Genomic DNA, 24,192 nt, shown 5'->3' with positions numbered 1-24,192 from the left:
GAAATTTGGGAAAAAATTAACAGGGGGTCTAATATATCTGACTTAAACTATATATATATATATATATATACATATATATATATATATATATATATATATATATATATATATATATATATATATATATATATAAAAAAGTATAAGTAAGTAAGTAAGTGTATATAAGTATAAATATAAACATACGTACAGCAGTTTCTAGGTAAAATGAACATTATAAAGCAGTTTGACACCATCAAACTATTGTTCCTTTTCACATTAATGATATTTATAGGAACATATCATAGACAAATAAAGAATTACATGTTTACATTGCACTTTTCTTTCACAATTGCTATGGAAAACACTATTGGTTGAGTTATAGGGAAGAGATTAGTTCAGTGGTTCACTGGTGTAGGTGATCTGGATGTTTACAAAAACGACTGTCTCTGAAACACTCAACAAAACGTACGTTAAGTAATATATTTCAGATTCCAAAAAATATAGACAGCGCCCTCTAGTCAATTTGTCATCTGAAATGTGCAACTAAACAGACCAGAAGCAAATTATTTTACATTTCGTAAAACGTTCGGATTTTATTAACAGTGGACTGTATGTATAGGTGTGTTTTTTGCATATAGTATGTACAACTGTATGTATAGGTGTGTTTTTTGCATATAGTATGTACAACTGTATGTATAGGTATGTTTTTGGATATAGTATGTCAAGATTACATTCCTACTATATACACTACTACACTACTATATACACACATGCTATATTGAGCATTAACTTTTTAATAGCTGCACTTAGTGCATGCTTAATCAGAAGTACTGCACCAACTTAAAGACTGTGCAACATCAATGCCTGTTAGCGAAGACCAAAAACATTAAGTATGTTTAATTTGTGGACTAAAGGCAAAAGTATTCGTGAGCTGTTACGCATTTGCTTACATCCACTAGTTGGCAACACCATGGCCTTGGGCAATTGTTGCACAAAATAGCACCAAAAGAGATGAAACAACAATATACTCCCACATTAATGAGAGCTTAAGAGAGTGCATTATGACATATCAACAAGTCAAGGGTACAAAAGTACAATGATATTTTTCTATCATGTTTCCTGGAGTGAAATTGGGCAAAGATCAAACAATAATAACAAAATAGCTGCCCTTGTTTGAACACTCAGTTGAGTATACAGCCCGATCTCAAAAGAAAATCTAATTATTATACATAATAGAAAACAAGTAGCATCATTTGTACAATGTCATGCTTAAATGTAAGCTTTTTTAAAAGTAGGCATTGTACCTCATTGTAGGTATAACCAAAAAAAACATAGAAATAAGATTGTAAGTAATCCCAGAATTACCATTTTCTGTTGTAAATACAGTGCTCAGCATAATTGAGTACAGCCCATTTTGAAAATTAATATTTTTATCCATTTCTCAGTGAATATAGACAATTTATGTTGGTGCATTTAAACAAAACAGATTTATTAAACAGATATATTTATTTAAAAAATAGTTTAGTCACCAAACATATTTAGAAATAAATTGAAAGATGATACAATTAAATTCAAGCAAAATATGGCAAAAATAAATTATAACCTACAGAACTTTTTAATTATTTTGCTTCTCTTGATTCTTCCTCTTTTTTAATTTGTATTTAATATTTTTCTATAACATATAAATGTGGGTGTACTAGTTTTTTAACTTAATCGTAAGTTATTTTGTTAGATAAGCTCCAGATTTGGCTTCAGTACTGAGTAATCTAACGTAGATGCACAGATGTAATATTGTATAGCTTCCTGTTAAAAATATAAATTTAAAAGATAGATTTGTGAGGGGTGTGCTTATATATGCTTAAATAAATTAAGCCAAAATAAATGATAAATTGAGCAATCTTGGAACTTTAGATTATTATTATTAGCACTAAAACTAATGTTATTATCACTAAAACCAGCACAAAATTACCTACCAGCTGCTTCAATCCAACATCTACATTAGCAGGGTGATGAAGATGAAACCAGGGTGGACATTTCAGCAAGAAAATGATCCAAAACACAGCCCAGCAAACTCTCAAATGCTTTCAGAGAAAGAAAATCAAGCTGTAGAATGGCCAAGCCAATCACCTGACTTAAATCCAATAGAAAATACTAATTAGATACTTACTAATTTGTTAGATAAGCTCCGGATTTGGCTTCAGTACTGAGTAATCTAACGTAGATGCACAGATGTAATATTGTATAGCTTCCCGTTAAAAATATAAATTTAAAAGATAGATTTGTGAGGGGTGTGCTTATATATGCTTAAATAAATTAAGCCAAAATAAATGATAAATTGAGCCATCTTGGAACTTTAGATTATTATTATTAGCACTAAAACTAATGTTATTATCACTAAAACCGGCACAAAATTACCGTCCATCTGTGAAAACCGATTAAATATCTGCCAAATCAGTTTTAAAAAAATGGGAAATGTAGAGTGTTATGAAAGGTCAGATTTCCATTGCAAAATAACCATGGTTTTACCACAAAAAAACATGGTAAAAGCAAATTACAAATGAACCATTGTCTTACTATACTAACCACAATTTAACCAAAGATTTTGTTACTACAACTGTGATTATACAAAAGTTCATTTCAATCGTTCAATCATTTTCTTTCAGCTTAGTCCCTTATTTATCAACTATCAATATGTTTCGACTACATATGTTTTACGCAATGAATGCCCTTTCAACCACAGCAATGTGCTGGGAAACATCCATACACTCTCGCATCCACAGACACACTTTACGGCCAATTTACTTCATCTAATTCACCTATAGCGCATGTCTTTGGACTGTGGGGGAAACTGAAGCTCCCAGAGTAAAAACACACCAACACGGGGAGAACAAACTCCACACTGAAATGCCAACTGGCCCAGCCAGGATTCAAACCAGCAACCTTCTTGCTGTGACAAAACAGTTCCAACCACTGAGCCACTATGCATACTGTATATATAATACAACACTTTTTATTATAATAAAACCAAGGTTGATTTTCATGAGGGTTCTCAGACATCACGATTGTGACATGAAAAAAAAATAAAATTGCAGCAGATTGAACAAATATGTTTAGTATTGTGCATTTGGCAGTTGCTTAAACCAAATACCTTTTCATTCAAAGTAACATTTAATCAGTTGATGCATTTCTTGGGGATCGATGCCTATCTTTTGGGTTATTGTGAAAGATTTTGTTGACTGCACACTGTTATTGTTGGTACTTTTGCAAGGTCATTAAACTACTTCTAAAAAAATAAATAAATAAATATATATATATATATATATATATATATATATATATATATATATATATATATATATATATATATATATATATATATATATATACTTCTACCCACCATCCTTACAACAAATCAACAACCTGATATAAGTCAAAAATGCCCAAGCAACCAAACCACAACATGCTCACAACCCAATAGTAAAAGATTCTGCACAAGTATTTTCTTCCTTAAACCTTGGATACAGAGGGGAAATAAGTATCGAACACCTTACAATTTGTCTCAGAAAACATATTTTTAAAGGTGCTGTTGACATGAAATTTTCACCGGATGTTTTTAACAACCAAAGAAATCCATATTTGCAAAGAAAACAAACCTAATTAGTTTACAAGTTAAGTTATGCGTAATAAAATGAAATGACGCAGAGAAAAAGTATTGAACACATGAAGAAAGGAAGGTGTAGAAAGGCATGGAAAGCTCGGACAGCAGCGGAAATCTCTCTGTAGTTCCTTAGCAACCCTCTGCCTTTACTCCTTCAGTGTATATACAGGAATCATCGAGTGAAATTCAATACCTTTTTAAAGATCTTTTTAAAGACTCTTTTTATACAACCTTATGACCACTTTAGATTTCAACAGGAAACACTGTCGAGATTTTAACTTACGCCCAATTCACACGGGCTTCAGAGTCAACGCTTGACAGAGGGTGTGTCTGAAGTTGGGGCTGACACGATTGTCATTGCAGTGTCAGGCAATTAAATTAGTCAGCAATCGGCTACTGTCTGAGCTGGCGTATTTGCATACAGTGATCTGATTGGCTGATGCTTTTGTTGGCGCTTGAAAAGTTACAAATTTCCCAATTTCTGCAGCGACCAATGCCACTGAAGCTGCGTCGATGGACCCACAATTCAGTTCAAGCAATGCTTGACATCACCTATTCATAGTGAATGGGAAGCGTTGACGCTGACGCCCCATGTGAATGGGCTGTTACAGTATATTTACCAAATATTAATGTAAGAAACTAGTCCAAAACTAAACCATTATTCATATACTGAATTAAAATCTATGAAATCTAGCTTATTCAGCAGGTTGGCCCCTAAAAGAACTGCAGAAATAAAAGTGTTACCTTACTTTCTGCACACAAAGCAGCATGATCTCATGGATTTCATGGATTTCGTAAACTACACAGCATCCTGATATTCACCGATTTAATTCAGGCAAACTTTAGCATACGACCACAAATTGCATAATCAAAAGTTATATATAATTTTATACCTTGCAAAACAGCATTTAAGACTTTTTAAGACCCCACGGACACCCTGTCATTGTAAATGAATATTAGCTGCTTCAATCCAACATCTACATTAGCAGGATGATGAAGATGAAACCAGGGTGGACATTTCAGCTAGAAAATGATCCAAAACACAGCCGAGCAAACTCTCAAATGCTTTCAGAGAAAGAAAATCAAGCTGTAGAATGGCTCAGCCAATCACCTGACTTAAATCCAATAGAAAATACTAATTAAAGTTCATATTTGATAGGTGAGACTCACAGAACCATCAAGATTTTGACACTCTGTTGAAATCTGTGAAAAACTTGCAGCTGAGCAATTCATGTGACTTCATTCTCCATATAAGAGGGGTCTTTAGGCTGCCATCACCAAAACAGCCTTTTATATAAAGTATTAAATATGTTTTAGCAGTTCAGTACTTTCTCCTTGTGTTATAACTCAGATTTTTTAGGTTTGTTTTTGTTTTGTTGTATTTTTTTGTTTGTATTGTTTGGGTTTTTACCCAAATCTGGTTCAATTCCTTGTCAACAGCTCCTTAAGAAATATTATTGTCAGGAAAAAACATGACATGTCCTATACTTTTTTCCCTGCTGTATATAGACAGATATATTAATACACCAGAGAGCATCTTGACTCAAAATTTGACCACATGCTTTCCTATGGTGCAGTGAATGAACACTTCATGAAATCACATTTTGTGCCTCAAGACATTTTTAAAACATTGATTCTTTTGCTAAATTCAGCAAGACTCTTTTGGTCCCATATCAGTTTCAAAAACACGAACGAACACTTGAAGTCTCAACAAAATGATTCCATTATTTCACAGCTTGCAAGAGGACATTAGAGGCTAATGTTGAGCTTATCAGAATGCCCAGAATATGATCATTTGATTCACGGATCGATGCAACATGCTCCAGTTCATTAAGAAGTCAACGGATCTAATGTGAATAACATGGGAATATGAATAGGAGCTGAGAACATGGGGAAAAGCAGACAAAAACGAGACACATTTATATTGACAAATGCCAAGATTCCTGAAGACGCTTGGCAGACATTCAAGATAGAAAATGTAGACTAATGCTGATGACAAGAATACCTCGTTGCTTTGACTTTGGCAAAATTTCTATCTAACATTAGATTGTTTTCTCTGCTCTTGTCCATGTGTAAAAGCTAATGTCACGGAAAAGATCACAATCATTATTAGACAAATATAACGGCTCTTTGGCTAATATGTATGAATGGGTATCGTTAAGGTTTTAATAATATTACTACTTTTATAGATGCCATTTATCGGTTCGGTACTTTAAAGAGCCACAAAATCCCCGTTTCAGCAGGGTGTTTTCACACCTCTAGTTTGGAAAAAGTCAGGAAAGTGGGTGTGTCCAGCTCTGTTTAGGTGGGAGTGTCAGAAAAGGGAAAGAGGGAAGGTGCATAAAAATTTGCATAAAAGTGGGAGTTTCGGTTTGGGCACATGCTGATTTTTACGGTAACACTTTCTATCTATAAGGCACAATTATGAATAATTAACAAACTATTAATTTTTGTTTAACAAGTCATTTATAACTCATTAAATTACAGTTTATTAATGGAAAAAAACATGACATGTTCAATACTTTTGAACATTTACTAGTTAAAACTGATAGTTATAACTGATAGTTATTCTAAAGTGTTACCACTGCTGAAAGCGTGAATTTTTAATGCAATGTTTGAAACCGCAAGGCGAATAAGAGAAAAAAAAAGCCCTCCGAATTGCTCTGTAACTTGGATGCACTCGATAGGTAGCGTTAGAAAGCCTTGTGTGTTGTTCCTGTCACAAAATGCAGTGAAAATTCTACACAATGGTAAAAGTTTGTTTGCGATGTTCACATGTTTTCACTTGAAGAGCAGCATTTACAGCGGATCTTTCAGTCTATAAAATTGTAGTGATATTAACGTACTGTGAACTTTAATAACTTAGAAATCATTTTGACTAAGGTCTGTCAAGGTCTGTAAGGTCTCGTCTTTAGACTAGGAAACCAGAGCACCCGGAGAAAACCCACGAGAACACAGAGAGAACATGCAAACTCTACACAGCAATGCCAACTGACCCAGACAGGACACGAACCAGTGACCTTCTTGCTGTGAGGCGACAGGGCTAACCACTGAGCCACCGTGCCACTATAATTCAGGTTACTGAGTTAATTAAAAAATACAGAGTTTTATTATTTAATAGGCTAATAAGTAACTATTACAAAGAAGTTTCAAGTGCATCCTGAATTTTCGGATTTGATTTCAGCCCAGAATTCCCTAGTTCATTCCCTAGTTTTGCAAACAAATGTACAACAAGCCTTCATTCATTCATTCATTCATTCATTTTTTGTCGGCTTAGTCCCTTTATTAATCCGGGGTCGCCACAGCGGAATGAACCGCCAACTTATCCAGCACGTTTTTCTCTCTGGGAAAACAACAAGCCTATGTTGATGTTTTAATTTTAGGCTGAACTTGCCCTTTAAGAGGCTGTTAATCCAGTCACTCCATCATCAGCATAACCACTACAAATACTTCACAATAAAAACAAATCATGTTCACAATAACGCAGCTTAAAACCATCACTTCTGCAGTCAGACTTAATCATTTAGACACAGTGTGAGAATAATGGATTTAGCGTTCTGATTGTCTCATCCACACTGATAAAAAGCCTTCAGAGCATAACAGTTTATCTTTCCTGCACTACTCATCTTTGCGTACCACTTCTCCTAGTGTGACTGAAATATGTTATGCGGGAAATTGAACATTATGCAGGAAACTGAACGTTTTTGAGATGTGATATGAAAGACAATGAGTGTCAAATAGGCAGAGATAAGCAACAGTTCTGACTTTCAGCTATTACTCTCAATCTAGACCTTTTGCTATGGAAATATGCAAGAAAATCTTAAAGGGATAGTTCATCCAAAAATACAAATTCTGTCATCATTTATTCACCCGTCACTTGTCACAAACCTGTTTAAAGAGATAGTTCAGCCAAAAATTTCAATTATGTCAACATTTAAACACTTTCACACCTGTTTGACTTTCATTCCTCTGTTAAACACAAAGGATGATATTTTTCAGAAAGCTGAAAACCTGTAACCATTGTCTTCCATAGTATTTATTTTTCCTACTATGGAAGTCAATGGTTTCAGGTTTTAACATTTCATCAAAAATATCTTATTTTATGCTCAACAGAAGAAAAAAAGTATGGATACGCACCCCTGTACATTTCTGAAGAGCGTGAAATAGGTCCTAGGATGTATGTGTTTAGCCGTTTTTGTTTTTCCGTGAATCCACCAGAGGCTGCTGTGTACGCATTTTCAGATGTCAAATTTCTCTTGCAAGTGTCATTCATGCCTGCTATTCTCGCGTATATCCACCAGGGGTCGCTGTGGATTGACTGACTGACTGATTGACCGAATGACCAATACCCCACCCACCGCCTTCCCTAAACCCAACCAATAGTGTTTTCAAAATCACAGATTAATTCATCCACGGCCTTCCCTAAACCCAATGATAGTGTTTTCAAAAGCACCGATTAACCAGCCCACCGTCTTCCCTAAACCCAACCGATAGTGTTTTCAAAAGCAAACCAGAAAAAGAAAAGCCATCACAGCCACCTGATTTTTGCCACGTTTTCAGATGTTCTTACCCTTATGTTCACTTCTTTATTTAATTTTTTGGAACCGTTCTTCACCAGACTCGAACCCCGTCATCACAGTTAACTCCTCTGCCGGCATTCACGGCAAGCCACTAGGCAAACTGGTAACAGCAGAAAAGCCGTCCACACAGAGGTATATGGTCAGCTAGTAGCACGAAAATAAAAAGGAGCCATCGGCAGCATAATACCACTCAGTAGCGTTCATTTTAAAGACTAAACGCAGCTGTACGCAGCTCTGGCTACATAATTCACGCCCTCCAGAAATGTATACAGGGGTACATTTTTTACAATGAGCCTTTGTTGTTTATTAAGGTTTGGAATAGGGCTGCACAATATATCATAGCATCGATATCGCAATGTTGAGTCTGAATTATAGTTGAGTAGGAACCACAAAATTGTATTTATTAACTGTATTTATACAAGAATATATATAATTTATGCAAAAAAATCTTACTAAGTAGTGATTCTTGTTTCTAGTTTAAATATCTACATTTCAAAGCGAACACAAGATTATTCCACTTACGCCGCTGACAGATAATTCTGCTTGTTTAAAGGAAAAACTGGCTCATTTCATCTGATGGTGAAAACAAAACAATATATGTACTATATTAAATAATAATTTTTTGATATTTGGACTGAAAATGAGACAAAATAAGGTAAGAAAAGCATTTTTGGCATTGTGATTATTCAATTTCTGTACATAAATACTGTTAGACTCGCCAGGAAACCATTAAATAGAGCTATTCAAACCATTAAGTGAAACTGTATTCATATCGAAACATTTATCACAGAAAAAAATACCGCAATAGCAGATTTTTCAGAATATCGTGCAGCCCTAGTTTGGAGCCAATCAAGGGAGAGTAAATAATGAGTAAATTTCCATTTTGGGGTGAACTAAACCTTAAATTTCTTTCTTCTGTTACACACTGTTATGTCCCGACCAGTCTAGGGTTGGTGGGAACAATAACAAGTGTAAAAAAAAAAAAACACAGAAATAAACTCAAATACTCAATTTAGGGTTTTCCCCTTCTCCTGTCCCAACTCACAATAATCACAACGCTGATCAAGTAGTAACAATATTTATTATTTCCTTAGACAACAAAGATAGAAGCATCTCTTCCGAAGGGAATCCAGGCCAAAATAATAAACAAAAACACAGCTAACTTGCGGGGAAATAATTCTAACTTACCTGCTCAAATAAAAGTACCCCAAATAAAATTACAGCAAACTTCCCTTTCTCCCTTGCTACCACAAACCAGGAGAAAACGTTTTAAAGTAAATGGCGATTCCCAACCTACCGCTTCTGTTTCTAACCAAAAAGAATATATATAAATATTTAATCAGAAAAGCCAATAGATTCAGATTTAACAGAGAGCCGTTTTAGAAAATAATTAAATTGTCAGTAACAGAAATCAATCAATTCACACCAAGTCAACCAACAGTTTGGGGCAGGAGATAGGAGACGCTCGGAACAACAGCAGCGACGACGACGGAGATTTGCGACCTGCACCGAGCAGAAAGATCTCCCCATTGTTCCTCTCCTCCAGCTTATATACGCTCCCACACGCAACACGGCTGGACCGCAATCAAGCGCAGCTCTAGAGGGAGGGGGAGAGAGAGAGAAAGCTGCGCATGCTCCACAGCGCACAACACAATATCAGCTCCAAATGCATAAACAAAACACAAATCTGTATATATATAATATTTATATATATAAAATAAACAAACAAATAATTAATAATTAAAAGATTTTAAAAATAGTATCCGTTGACTTCCATTGTATTTATTTGTCCCACTTTGAATGTGAATGCTAACCAATTTCCAACATTCTTCAAAATACATTTTGTGTGTGTGTGTACAACAGAAAAAAGAGGCTCATACAGGGATGGAACCACTTGAAGCTGAGTAAATGGTGAACTTTCCCTTTAAACTCTTATTATGTTAATCGCGATATCCCAGTGCTCCACAACACCCCAAAGGCTTTTTAATTTCTCTTTAAACCCAAATCTATTAAAAGCAACAAACACTGCAGTTGAAGCCGGGTGGCATCTTTCACTTTGTACAATGTGATGTTGAACGTGGCACAGTTGTTGGAATAATGGGGCCAGGATTAAGATTTCATCCTTCAGCCTGACACATTGCAGCAGACAGCTTCGCAGCTTTGCCGAGCTGTCTTCTGAACCACTGCTGCATCTCCAGATAATTTTTTTTTTTTCGAACAGTGACTGCTTTGATATGAGGGGGAAAAAAAGCACCAGAGTGGTCGCTCTCTTTGCTTCAAGCGCCCGTTCCTGCTGTGTGACAGTTCCTTGCCTAGATTCATTCCCAAAAAAGTGCCCACTCCCCCCTACACACGTGAACTTTGAACAGCAAAGTCAACCTTCACAGTCTAGCCTACTATAACAATGTCAGCTGAAGGCATTGTGCGAAAGTATATTCATCCAAACAGCTTCCAACCCAAGATTACAACACTTAGGTATAATCAAGTTCAACGCAGGCTCATTCTGAATACATACCCCTGTATACATTTCTGGACAGCGCGAAATACATTGCAGGAGGTACATATTTTGCAGGCCACTGTGTACACTTTTTTAGATCACAAATTTATCTTGTGCCATCACGTGCCTGCTGTTTGCGCGTGAATACACCAGTGGCTTCTGTCGACTGACCGACCAATATTCCCACCCACCCCCTTCCTCAAACCCAGCCGATAGTGTTTTCAAAAGCACCGATTGACCCACCCACCCAAACAAGCTGGCGGTGACATCATACCACCCTGTATCGTTCGTTTTAAAGGTGAAATGCAGCCATACGTACCTCTGGCTACATAATTTGTGCTCTCCAGAAATGTATATGGGGCTTTGCATTCACAATGAGCCTGTGTTGTTTAAAACTGAATTATTAAAGTGTAGAATAGGGGAAACAATAACGCCCGATTCACACAGGGCTTCAGCGTCAGTGCTTGATGGACAGCGTGTATGAAGTTGGGGCTGACACAACCGTCATAGCAGGAACAGTCAATGAAATTATATTGCAATCGGCTACTGTCTAAGCTGGGGTATTTGCAAAATGATCTGATTAGCTGATGCTTTCGTTGGTGTTTGAAAAATTAAGAAATTCCCAACTCCTGCAGCAAGCAACAGATGGATCCACAATTCAGTTCGACAATGCCTGACGTCACCCATTTAAAGTGAATGGCATTGACGCTGACGCCCCTTGCGATTGAGGCATGGCTTATCCTGCAGCGCTACAATTTCAAAATAAATGTATTTATCTATAACTAGTGATGAATTTTGATTTTTAAATTTTGATTAATTTTGGCCTGCGATTACAATTTTAGAAATGTAAAAAGTATATAATCAGTTTCATTCAAAAATAGGATTCATTTCAACTATTTGTTGGTAAAATATAGAAAATATAGACAGTATTGTGTCTAAATATAACTCAGCTTTAACTTCAATATCGCATTGGAAATCAGAAAACAGAGCTTTTAAGCGACCTTTCCACGGCACATGACATTTAGACACGACTGTCGGAATACGCCCCCTCGTGGCAGTCGCACAGAATTTTCAGTTCTGACGTACACGAAGGGAGAGAAGCTGTTCTCGCAGGGTCCGAAATAAAGGAGTGCAAATGCAAGAGCTAGAATTTTCTGTGCGTTCACCATGGTTGAATGGATGAATGAATGAATACTAGAAACTCATAGACCGCTAGAAAATATTGAAGGGAATGTGGAGATAATATAAAAAATTCTAATTTTATTCCTTTATTACTTACATTTATGAATAGAAATGTTTTTTTTTAACATAGACCTTTTCTGATTCAAAAACATAACCAAAAGAACTACAATTTCTCATCTTGTGCACAAGGACCTGCTTGGACAACACTGGAATACATCACATCCGGTCGGCTGGTCGCATACGGTCTAGTCGCAGAAGTTCAAATATTTCAACGAATCCGTAGCTCAATTCGGATCCGAATTTTCCTCATACGGAAATGATCGGAACTCTACGCAGCTCCAGGACTACTCTCCATTGGAAATGAATGAATTCCAGTCTGTTGATTTCTATCAGCTTGAACCAGTCTGGCCATTCTCCTCTGACATCAACAAGGCATTTTGGCCCACAGAACTGCCACTCACTGGATATTTTCTGTTTTTTGGACCATTCTCTGTAAACTCTAAAGATGGTTGTGTGTGAAAATCCCAGTAGATCAGCAGTTTCTGAAATACTCAGACCAGCCTATCTGGCACTACCAATCAAGCCATGTTTAAAGTCACTTAAATCCCCTTTCTTGCCCATTCTGATGTTTGAACTGCAGCAGATTGTCTTAACCATGGCTGTGTCTGAAAATGCATACTTCCATACTATATAGTACACTAAAATCAGTATGCAAGCCTAGTATGTCCGAAGTCATAGAATTTGAAAATCAGTATGCGAGAAGTACCCGGATGATCTACTACTTCCAGCGAGATTCTGAAGTGCGCATCCCATGCACACCACGGTATCCCATAATGCCCCGCAAGAGAATTCATGAATGGGAGTGAAGCAATGCAACTCAGGCAGGCAGTTCACATGACCATGACAAAATGGCAGATGTAGCACATCCGAATTCCATTTAAACTGCTCACAGTCATACTGTATAGAACGTCCTTTTCTAACGGCCAAGTAGTACATTTAAATTCAAATGCAGTACCTACTTCAGTTAGTAGGCGGTTTCGGATGTAGCCCATGTCTTGCCTAAATGCATTGAGTTGTTGCCATGTGATTGGCTGATTAGAAATTTGCGTTGACAAGCAGTTGGATAGTTTGGTAAAGTCTAGATCAGATATGCGGCCGGCCGGAAGTGCGAAATGCACAATAATATAGCAGCCTTTTTTTTGACACTGAAAAACAATAATTAATATTTTTACAGAACTGTGACGGTTGCGTTTAGGGTTGGGGTGAGAGTAGGCGTTAAAAAATACAATTTATTGGGTAATTTAATGGATAACATAAATAATACTCGCTACAACTACTGTTTTCACATTACTGTGACGGCCGGGCTTAGGGTTGAGGTGGGGGTAGATGTTTATAAAAACAGAAATGGGAAATTTAAAATAATAATTTTAAATAATAAATAAATAATAGAATTAATTCTCGTTAACTTCCGGTCACAAACTTATCCGATCTAGCAAAAACCGGACAGGTGTATCTAATAAAGTTGTGTATAATGCACATTTTCTGTTTTCAGACTTTTTTTTAGTATATCATCTTTGTGTAAAAAATAAATAAATAAATTGATGTGCAATCAGCAATTCTCTATTATTTTAAAGGAATAGCTTACACAAAAATGAAAATGCTGTCATTATTTACTCATCTTCCACTTCTTCCAAACCACTTTGAGTTTTTTTTTTTCTGATGAACATCAAACAGGATATTCTCACGAATGCTTGAAACCATATTTTTGGTCCCTAATAAATCAATAACTATTGAAATAAGGCAAAAGGATGTTGCCAAATCTGTCAAATGAGTAAAAGACTTGTAGCCAGCAGGAGGTTCTTTAAGGCATGATGATAAGTCTCAGCCTCAGACGTCAAGCCCACGCGCCACTGTCTGATCCATATGCCACTAAAAAACTGGAAACACTTTAGGCATTTCGAAGTCATCTCATTGGTTGATTTCTGCAAATGTGGAGGCTGAGTGCATTTTGAATTCCACCTGGAAATAATGCTGTCATCACAGCAAAACTCAGGGAAAAAACTACTTTAATGATTAGCATTATCAAATAAATGCTGGGTTCTATAGTTTAAGGCACTGACTCTTCACTCTGTCATTAGCCGCATTTCCACTATCAGGCCAGTGCGAGCCAGGGCTTATATCGGGCCAGGCCGGGCCAATCGCCTGGGAGGTTGAGCAGTGAGGCCGAAATCATGTCGCGTTTCCACTGTGGGGCTAGTAGCTTGCAGCGCGTCAGCAAACCCCGCCCCCAGAACATCCCCCAAATCGAACGTCACTCAAACCGCCCACTTCAGCGAGAATCATGCAGATAAAGCACACCATCACATCATCACGAAACTATTAAAATAGGACAACCAAAACAAACAAATGACACGTTACTGTACAGTAGTACAACGCATGTCTATACGCACATGCCTGTGTGTTTTCATTCATCATTTACTCGCCGACCGACTGGCATCGAAATCCAGTGGTCTTGCCACCAACGGAGGGACCCAGCGCAGGAAGCGCACACATCCATAATATAACACCACATATATAAAATTCTCCGTTAATAACTCGATATAAAATGTATTTTATAACATCCTCTAGACAGACGCTGTCCAACATTCATCCCAAATGCTCCGGAGAGAACTGAAACATGATTATTTTTTCCTATAGGCTTTACGACACTTAATAGATGATTCCCTTTATTTAAAGATGTTGCTTATTATATCTTAAGTGCAGACATCACGGCTACATTTACACACCCACTGTAAAAAAATAGCTGTAGTTTTACAGCACAACTGCAACTGTTCATTTACAGTGCACACATTTTACAGTATTACTGGCAACCAAAATTGCCCCAACACAGTGCCCCAAAACACGACGAGCAAACAAAGTAAACTCTGATTTCCCAGCAAGCCTTTATTTGTATTTTTTATTTAAAATGCATCTAACTGACATCAAAACAAAACTAAAACAAGGCTTTCAACTGTCAACAGGCTAGTCATCAAATTAGGGATGCACCGATCCAGATACTTGGATCAGATATTGGTTCAATACTGCATATTTTTGCTGGATTGGGTATCGGCCAGCTGGTACAGATCAAAATCCAACAAAGCTACACCCAGTCATGTGCTACACTACACGCAGTCATGTGCAAAACTACAGAAGAGTCAAGCTTTAAATCAGGAAACTATCAAAACTCTTCAGTCATTATAAAATAATAAAAAATAATAATACATTTCAAATTGAGAAACATTTTGAGTTAGATTAATTACATTTTACCAAAACTAAGACAGCAGGAAAATGACAGCACTGTTAACAATACTATGATCAAATGAAGTCTTAAAAAAGAGAGATAAAGGGAAAACTCACTTCAGTCCACTGACCTTGGTTCATGGAGGAATATAGTTCCTAGACATATTTATGTAACTACAGAAGAGTCAAGCTTTAAATAGGAAAACTTTTAAAACTCTTTTTGAGTGAGATGCTAATGGTCTAATCGGATTCAATTATATATGCTAAGCTAAGCTCCAGCTAGACCCGAAAATCAGCTGAATGGATTCACAAATGGTAAAATTCAACTATTTAGCTCTGGGGAAAATGTAAAATAAGCCAAAAAGTGAAAAAATTGAGTGTTCCTTTTAAAAAAAATGCACTGACTGGCCAGTACTTTGAACTGAGTCACATGTTACCACAAGACTGCAGGAAAATGACAGCTCAATCAATACTAGGATCAAATGAAGCCTCAATAAAGAGAGATAAAGGGACGACTCGGTTCACTTCAGTACATAATCTTGCTTCATGGAGGACTATAGTTCCTAGACATAACAACCTAAGAATAACAACTAATCATATTCCATCAGTCTTAGTACACAATGAAACTACAGAAGAGTCAAGCTTTAACTAGGAAAATGATTAAAACTCCTTGGTCATTTTCGACTGAGATGCTAATGGTCTAATCCGATTTAATCGGTCCCACTTCATATTAAGTGGCCTTAACTAATATGTATTTACACAGGAATTAATAGTTTGTTACAATGTACCTATTGTGTAAATACATGTATTTACTGTGTACTTATGCTTGATTAAATAAAAGTATGTAATTACATCTCTAATTAACTTTTGTAGTTACATTTGTAAATACACTGTTGACCATCCCTTACACCTTATCCCACCCTTAAACCTACCCATGCCACCAAACCTGTTAATAACACAACCTCTATCCCAACTCAAAAGCACCACGAGTGTTCTCAAATACATCATAAACACAGTACATTGTATTAATTTATTTTTTATTTTTTTAATGCAAGTACATAGTACTAGTTAAGGACACTTAATATAAAGTGGGACCTATTTCTAGGCTAAGGGAGTTGTAAAATGAGACAAAAATGAAAAATTGAGTTACATTATGAGTTACATAAAATAGATTTTACCACAACTAAGATTGCAGGAAAATGACAGCACTGTCAACAATACTAGGATCCAATGAAGCCTCAATAAAGAGAGATAAAAGGAAACTCACTTCAGTCTGTTGACCTTGGTTTATGAAGGAATACAGTTCCTATGCATATATATGTAACTACAGAAGAGTCAAGCTTTAAATAAGACAATAATCAAAACTCTTCAGTCATTTTTGAGTGAGATGCTTAGCGTCTAATTGGATGTAATCATGTATGCTAAGCTAAGCTAAAAGAGCTCTTGCTGGACCCAAAAATTAGCTGAATGGATTCAAAAATTGTCAAATTCAAATAATTATTTAGCTCTAGAGAAGGTATAAAATGAGCCAAAAAGTGCAAACATGGAGTGTTCCTTTAAAAGCATGCATTGGCTGGCCAGTACTTATAAGTGAATTACATTTTACCATAACTAAGTCTGCAGAAAATGACAGTACTGTCAACAATACCAGGATCTAATGAAGCCTCAATAAATAGAGAAAAAGGGACGACACACTTCACTTCAGTCTATAACCTTGCTTCATGGAGGGCTATAGTTCCTAGACATAACGACCTAAGAATAACAACTGATCATATTCCATCAGTCTTAGTACACAATGAAACTACAGAAAAGCCCAGCTTTAACTAGCTTAACTTAAAATGATTAAAACTCATAGGTCATTTTTGACTGAGATGCTAATGGTCTAATCCAATTGAATCATTTTTGCTAAGCTAAAAGTACTCCCGCTAGACAGCTGAATGTTTTAAAAATGCTAAAACTCAACTGTTTAACTCTAAGGTAGTTGTAAAATAAGCGAAAAATGAAAAATTGAGTTACATTTTGAGTTACATGAAATAAATTTTACCACAAATAAGACAATAATAGGATCCAATGAAGCCTCAATAAAGAGAGATAAAGGGAAAACTCACTTCAGTCCATTGACCTTGGTTCATGGCGGAATATAGTTCTTAGGCATATATATGTAACTACAGAAGAGTCAAGCTTTAAATAAGACAGTAATCAAAACTCTTCAGTCATTTTTGAGTGAGATGCTAATTGTCAAATTGGATATAATTATGTATGCTAAGCTAAAAGAGCTCTCGCTAGAGCCAAAAAAAAAATAGCTAAATGGAATCAAAAATGGTCAAATTTAACTATTTAGCTCTAGAGAAGTTGTAAAATGAGCCAAAAATTGAAAACGTGGAGTGTTCCTTTAAAACTATGCATTGGCTGGCCAGTTCCATAACTAAGACTGCAGAAAATGACAGTACTGTCAACAACACTAGGAATTAATGAAGCCTCATTAAAGAGAGAAAAAGACCTTGATTCATGAAGGAATATAGTTTGTAGACAAATCGACCTAAAAATAGCAACTTATAATTTTCCATAAGTCTTAGTGGAGTTGGAAAATGAGCCAAAAGTTTATTGCCATATTACATTTGACCACAATCAAGACTGCAGCAAAATGACAACTCTGTCAACACTACTAGGATCTAATGAAGCCTCAATAAAGAGAGATAAAGGGAAAACTCACTTAATTCCTTTGACCTTGGTTCATGGAGGAATACAGTTCCTAGGCATATCGACCGAAAATAGCAACTTCTAATTTTCGATAAGTCTTAGTTAACCATGAAACTACAGAAGAATTGTAACATTCCTGTGTAGCGTGATTATTATTATTATTTTTATTCGCTAGTCTCTCTCTCTCTCTCCCTGTGCCCGCTCGATCTCTACCTCTCTCCCGCTTCCACCCATACAGTGGCTCTGATTGGCTACCGCTGCCCAGCTGTTTGCCGTGCCCCCCCTCACCCAAGATCTCCAATCCAGCCGCTGACACCATGGCATAAAACTGGTGACAGTACGCTACTCGGGAGGCCCTGAATTTCTGTGTTGTGCTGTGTGTCAGTGAATTTGATATTCGATTATTGTGTGTTAAATTTTGGTATCTGTCCGTTGTTATTTGTCTGTTCTCAATTTGTCTACCATCAGTGTCATGAGCATCTGAGGTTGTAGAGTGGGACAGGTAAGAATGTTGTGCGAAAAAACATTGTGCACACGTAGTTTGAATATCTCTGTTGTTAGACACACTAGGTAAGGGGCGTGCTCCACCCACTGTACTTTTGTTTTCTCATCCTATATTAGAGTAGGTTAGGTAGTGCGTAATAGAGGCGAAGATTTCTTTTCAATAACCGCTGTATTTTTCTTTTGGATAGTTAGGGTAGAGGTTTATGCCAATAGATTGTTTTGTTTTATTACTTTTTAAAGTTTGGACGCCGCCCGCATCTCATTTCTCCAACTCTCCCATCTATCTGGTCAAACGTCTTGTGTCCCATTTGTTATCTGTAAATTTCAGTGTATCTTTGTAAATATTTAATGTTCTTTTTATTATTAACACTATCTTTGTAAATAAACTCACTTCATTGCATTTAGTTAGTCTTGGTATTTTTTCCCTCGCTTGTTGATATTGTGTGTTTGCTTGTGTGTTTCACCCAAAATTAATATTACTCCCCTTTCCCCTTGACTTACCATCTTTAAAATCGTAACAAGAATCAAGCTTTTACTATTATTCTAGGAAAATGATCAAAACTCCTTGGTCATTTTTGACTGAGATGCTAATGGTCTAATTTCAACCCAAGCTCATTATGAAAACGTAGTCCCGCGGACGTTTTTGGAGACAGCGGAATACGTCCCGGGAGGTACGTACAGCCGCGTTTATTTTTTTCAAGCGAACGATGCGGGGCGGTGTGACGCTCTTCCCTTTCACGCTTGCCGGCCGACCGCTTACTTCCTTGTGGAGGGCTTCCCCTCTGCAACCCGTTTGTCCACTCAGCTCACCGTGTACATCGGCAGGCTCGAGATGCAGAGAGGAGTTGACCACGGCGACCGGCTTTGAGTCCGGAGAAGAGCAGTCCCAGCAATCAGGTAAGACAAAAACAGAATCCCAAAAATTAAGTGAATGAGTTTTGTGACAGGGTGAGAATGCGGAGAAATCTGAAAACGCGGAAAAAAAAAAATCAGGGCTTTTATTTTTTAGACGGCTTTTGTAGGAGGGCGGGTCGCCCGATTGGCCGGTCGTGCAGTCAATCATCCGGTCAGTCGGACAGCGGCCTCTGGTGGGTTCACGCGAGAACAGCGCGGGCGCAAAGCGCACTCGCGAGAGGCGTCTGAGGTGCAAAAAAGCGCACAACAGCGGCCTCTCGCGGATTCACGAAAACAAAAACTGCATCCGTACATACCCGCCGGGATGTATTCCGCGGTCTCCAGAAACGTCCGCGGGACTACGTTTCCACAATGAGCCCAGGTTGTCTAATTTGATTCAATTATACATGCTAAGCTAAGGTAAACGTGCTTCTGCTAGACCTGAAGATCAGCTGAATGTTTTAAAAAATGCTAAAACTCAACTAATTATGTCTAGGGGAGTTGTAAAATGAGCCAAAAGTGAAAAAATGAAGTGTTCCTTTTAAAAAAAATGCATTGACTGACCAGTACTTAGAACTGAATTACATTTTACCACATGACTGCAGGAAAACGACAGCTCTGTCAACAATACTAGGATCAAATGAAGCCTCAATAAAGAGAGATAAAAGGGAAACTCACTTCAGTCCATTGACCTTGGTTCTGTACCATGAGAATGACGCAGGGGTCAGACTTATTGAGCGTGTCTCGGTCCAACAGGGACTTGCAGGAAACTCGCAGCTCCACCTTGCATACGCAGGCGGCAGGTCCTCCTATTCCCGCCACCGGGGACGTCGCTTCCTGTGAGTCACTCATCCTGACAGAAAGCAGAGCGCGGAGGGTCGGCCGGAGATGGGGGACGGCAGATCTTTAAAAGCCTCAGTTTGATTGAAGCAGCTCTCTCCCATGCAGGGAGTCTAGCTCGTAGTATGACCTTGTATGTTTTCTTTGTGAAGCAAAAGACGTGGAAAGTCTTAAAATGAATCTGTCAGTTCGACTTAAAGTTGTTCGCAGACAGGCATCTCTAGGTCTGAATCACTTTAGAGGAGAATGGGCTGCTGGGAGTGGTTCCGACTTAAAGGGATCAGATGGGATGTTGAAAATGAGAGATGTCCATTAGTATTACAACAGCGAAATCCCAGATGAGATATCCTGATGACAGACAGCCTCTTCACAACTGACTCCTAAGGCAAAAAATACAAACATGTTTTAGGTTAGGAAATGAATTATAACTTGTGATGCTGTCAAATCTTTTGTAGCTTCGGCATATCAGTTGGCATTTCTGTGTGGAGTTTGCATGTTCTCCCCGTGTTCGCATGGGTTTCCCCCACAAGTCCAAAGACATGTGGTATAGCTGAATTGGGTAAGTTAAATTGGTCGTAGTGTGTGTATGTGTGTGCATGAGTGTGTTTGGATGTATCCAAGAGATGGGTTGCAGCTGAAAGAGCATCCACTGCGTGAAACATATGCTGGACAAGTTGGTGGTTCATTCCGTTGTGGCCAACCCAGGTTAATAAAGGGACTAAGCCGAAAGAAAATGAATGAAACGAAACTCATGTGTGTCTTATTTTACATCTCATTTCTAGGTTACTTTTTCTTTTTCACTTTCATTCATTCATTTATTTTCTACCGCTTTTCCGGGGCCATGTCACAGGGGCAGCAGTCTTAGGATAGAACCCTAGACTTCCCTCTCCCAAGACACTTCCTCCAGCTCCTCCAGGAGGATCCCTAGGCATTCCCAGGCCAGCTAAGAGACATATTCCCTTCCAGCGTGTCCTGGGTCTTCCCCGAGGTCTCCTCCCGGTGGGACATCCCTGGAACACCTGCCTAGGTAGACATCCAGGAGGCATCCGAACAGATGCCCGAGCCACCTCAGCTGCCTTCTCTCGATGTGGATGAGCAGCGGCTCTACTCCCAGCTCCTGCCAGGTGACAGAGCTCCTTACCCTATCTATAAGTGTGCGCCCTGCCACACTGCGAAGGAAACTCATTTCGGCCGTTTGTATTCGAGACCTTGACCTTTCTTTTTTACTGCAATTTTTTTATTTTCTGTCATTATAGATCAAGTCTACCTATTTGGGTGGGGGTTTGGGGGGTGTTTACAATATAATCCTATGTTGTAACATCCATTCGTTTTCCTTCTGCTTAGTCTCTACTTCAGAGATCACCACAGCGGAATGAACCGCCAACTATTCCAGCATATGATTTACGCAGCAGAAGCCTTTCCAGCCAAAACCTAGTATTGGGAAACACCCATACACACTCATTCACACACACACACACTCATACACTACAAACAATTTAGTTTATAGCACATGTGGGGGAAACCGGAGCACCTGGAGGAAACCCATGCCAACATAGGAGGAAGTCCACACAGAAATGCACAGTCCAACCAGCAACCTTCAACAGTGTTAACCTCTGAGCCACCATGCTGCCCTCTGTTCTTTAATAAAAATTGCAATATTAAAAATTATTTTAGCACTTATTTTTGTACATTCTAACTGTTGACTGTTAAATAGACAATGAGGCACTGAAACCCCACTGTTGGGTCGCATATATGTACATTCATCATTCATTCATTTACTTTTCGGCTTAGTCCCTTTATTAATCTGGGGTCGCCACAGCGGAATGAACCACCAACTTATCCAGCACATGTTTTACGCAATGGATGCCCTTACAGCTGCAACCCATCTCTGGGAAACATCCATACACACTCATACACTACGGATAATTTAACCTACCCAATTCACCTGTACTACATGTCTTCGGACTGTGGGGAAAACCGGAGCACCCAGAGGAAACCCACGCGAACGCATGGAGAACATGCAAACTCCACACAGAAACGCCAACTGACCCAGCCAAGGCTCGAACCAGCGACCTTCTTGCTGTGAGGCGACAGCACTACCTACTGCACCACTGCATTGCCATCATAAATGTACAGGGAATGCATAAATTGAATGACTTGCTAGTTAACAACATGACTCTGACAGCTCTGTCACACATTCACACAGACGGGCAACAGAAAGCTGTCTGGGTGAGCTGTGCATCATGCATTGCTACACTAATAGCAAAGGACAGCTGATCTTTTTGGCTACCTAATTTTGCTATGTGTGATGACACCTCATTTTTAACCTTTTGTCCTGATCTTTAGACAGTTTTGTTGAACCCCAGATTACATTTCATTAATTTTTATTTAACTATTTGAATTAACATTTACTTCAGTTAAGAGAATGAAGATGCTCAATTTAAGATGAGTTAACTTAAAGGGACAGTTCTTGCAATAAGGAAAATTCTCTCATCATTTACTCGTCCTTTACTTGTTTCAAACCTTTATGAGTTTCTTTCATCTGTTGAACACAAAAGAAGATATTTAAAAATATGTTGGAATCCTTGTAACCATAGACTTAAATAGTATCCATCCCAGGCTCATTCTGAAATACATTTCTGGAGAGCGCCTGATACATGCCAGGAGGTACGTTTTTTTCAGTTTTTGTGTTCACAAATCCACCAGAGGTCGCTGTGTACGCTTTTACAGATCTCAAATTTCTCTTTCGAGTGCCATTCGTGCCTGCTCTTCTCGCGTAAATCTACCAGAGACTGCTGTAGACTAATTTACTGACTGACTCACTTCCTTAAACCCAACCAATAGTGTTTTCAATAGCACCAGCTGACCCACCTGCCCCCTCCCTAAAACCAACCGGCAGTGTTTTCAAAAGCACCAATCTTCACCAGACTCGAACCCCATCGTCGTGGTCAACTCTGCTCTGTGTCTCAAGCCCTCCGACATACATGGTGAGCAAACTAAACACACTGGTAACAGCCGAAAAGCCGTCCATACAAAGGTAAGCGGTCAGCTAGTAAGTGTGAAAAGGAACAGTGACATACCGCCCCGTAGAATTCGTTTTAAAGATGAAATGCTATGTAGCTCTGGCTACATAATTTGCGATCTCCAGAAATGTATATAGGGCTACGTTTTCAGAATTAGCTTATGTAATGTTTTTCCTACCATGGAAGTCAATGGTTACCGGTTTTCAGAGTTCTTCAAAATAACATCTTCTGTGTTCAACAGAAGTTTGAAACCTGTTGAGGATGAGTACATAGTGAGTCTATTTTCATTTTAGGTTGAACTATTTCTTTAACTTTAGGAGTGTAATCAGTTGAAATAAATAAAGCAAAGCAGACTGTGACATGACTGTTTTGGGTATAACTTGTGTATAACACATTCCAGGTACCTACTATAGTCATTACAATCAATTATACTATGCACTATAAACCAAACCCCTGTTCTAACCCAAATCATATAGTAAGTATATATAATTAATTACTATTATTAGGTAGTTAAAATGAATAGTTACACTTAACAAGTACTTTCAAATAAAGTGTAACCCAGCTCTAATATCTAGAAATCATCACAAATCAACTTGAGAGATATTTCCAACGCAATCTCACGGCAATTCATAAATTTTTGATTTAGTGGCTGATTCGTATGAATGCGTAGGATCTAATTCATACAATTTAGTACAATTTGCTCATCACCCAATGACGGTTGGGGTTGTGGTTGGTTGCCACGCCTCCTTTTTAAAATTGTTCATTTTCGTACGACTGAACTCGTACAAATTAGCCACTAAACTGAAAAACCATTACGTTTCCTCATGAGATCAGGCTGATATTTCCAACCAGGGGCAGATTTGAGATTTAGGGGCCCTAAACAATTCTAGCCATGAGGCCCAACAGTCCTAAAATTCTACTTTTATTTCATTTTTATTTATTTAGCTCTTTCTTAAATATCACTCAAACTTCTTTTCAACATTTTATCTTAATGCAATCTCTACACAAATGCTTAGTTTTCATGAAATTAATTTATAACAAAAAAAGATTATATAT

General features: G+C 37.8%; 1 protein-coding gene across 2 annotated transcripts in view; it reads right to left on the bottom strand.

Annotated features, from left to right (window-relative positions):
• cpne7 (copine VII) overlaps positions 1-24,192 on the bottom strand; it is a 115,477-nt gene that overhangs the window by 87,878 nt on the left and 3,407 nt on the right. For both annotated transcript variants that reach the window (XR_012382847.1, XM_687889.10), the window contains exon 2: positions 19,952-20,493. Coding sequence is in view for 1 of the 2 variants with exons in the window: in XM_687889.10 (XP_692981.4) it covers positions 19,952-20,125 (174 nt within the window). In the remaining variant the exon portion in view is untranslated. The remainder of the gene's footprint in view (positions 1-19,951; positions 20,494-24,192) is intronic.

The sequence above is a fragment of the Danio rerio genome, chromosome 7, assembly GCF_049306965.1.
Source record: "Danio rerio strain Tuebingen ecotype United States chromosome 7, GRCz12tu, whole genome shotgun sequence".
Lineage (NCBI taxonomy): Eukaryota > Metazoa > Chordata > Actinopteri > Cypriniformes > Danionidae > Danio > Danio rerio.
The sequence above is the reverse complement of the archived record's forward strand: the minus strand, read 5'-3'. Positions and strand labels throughout refer to the sequence as shown.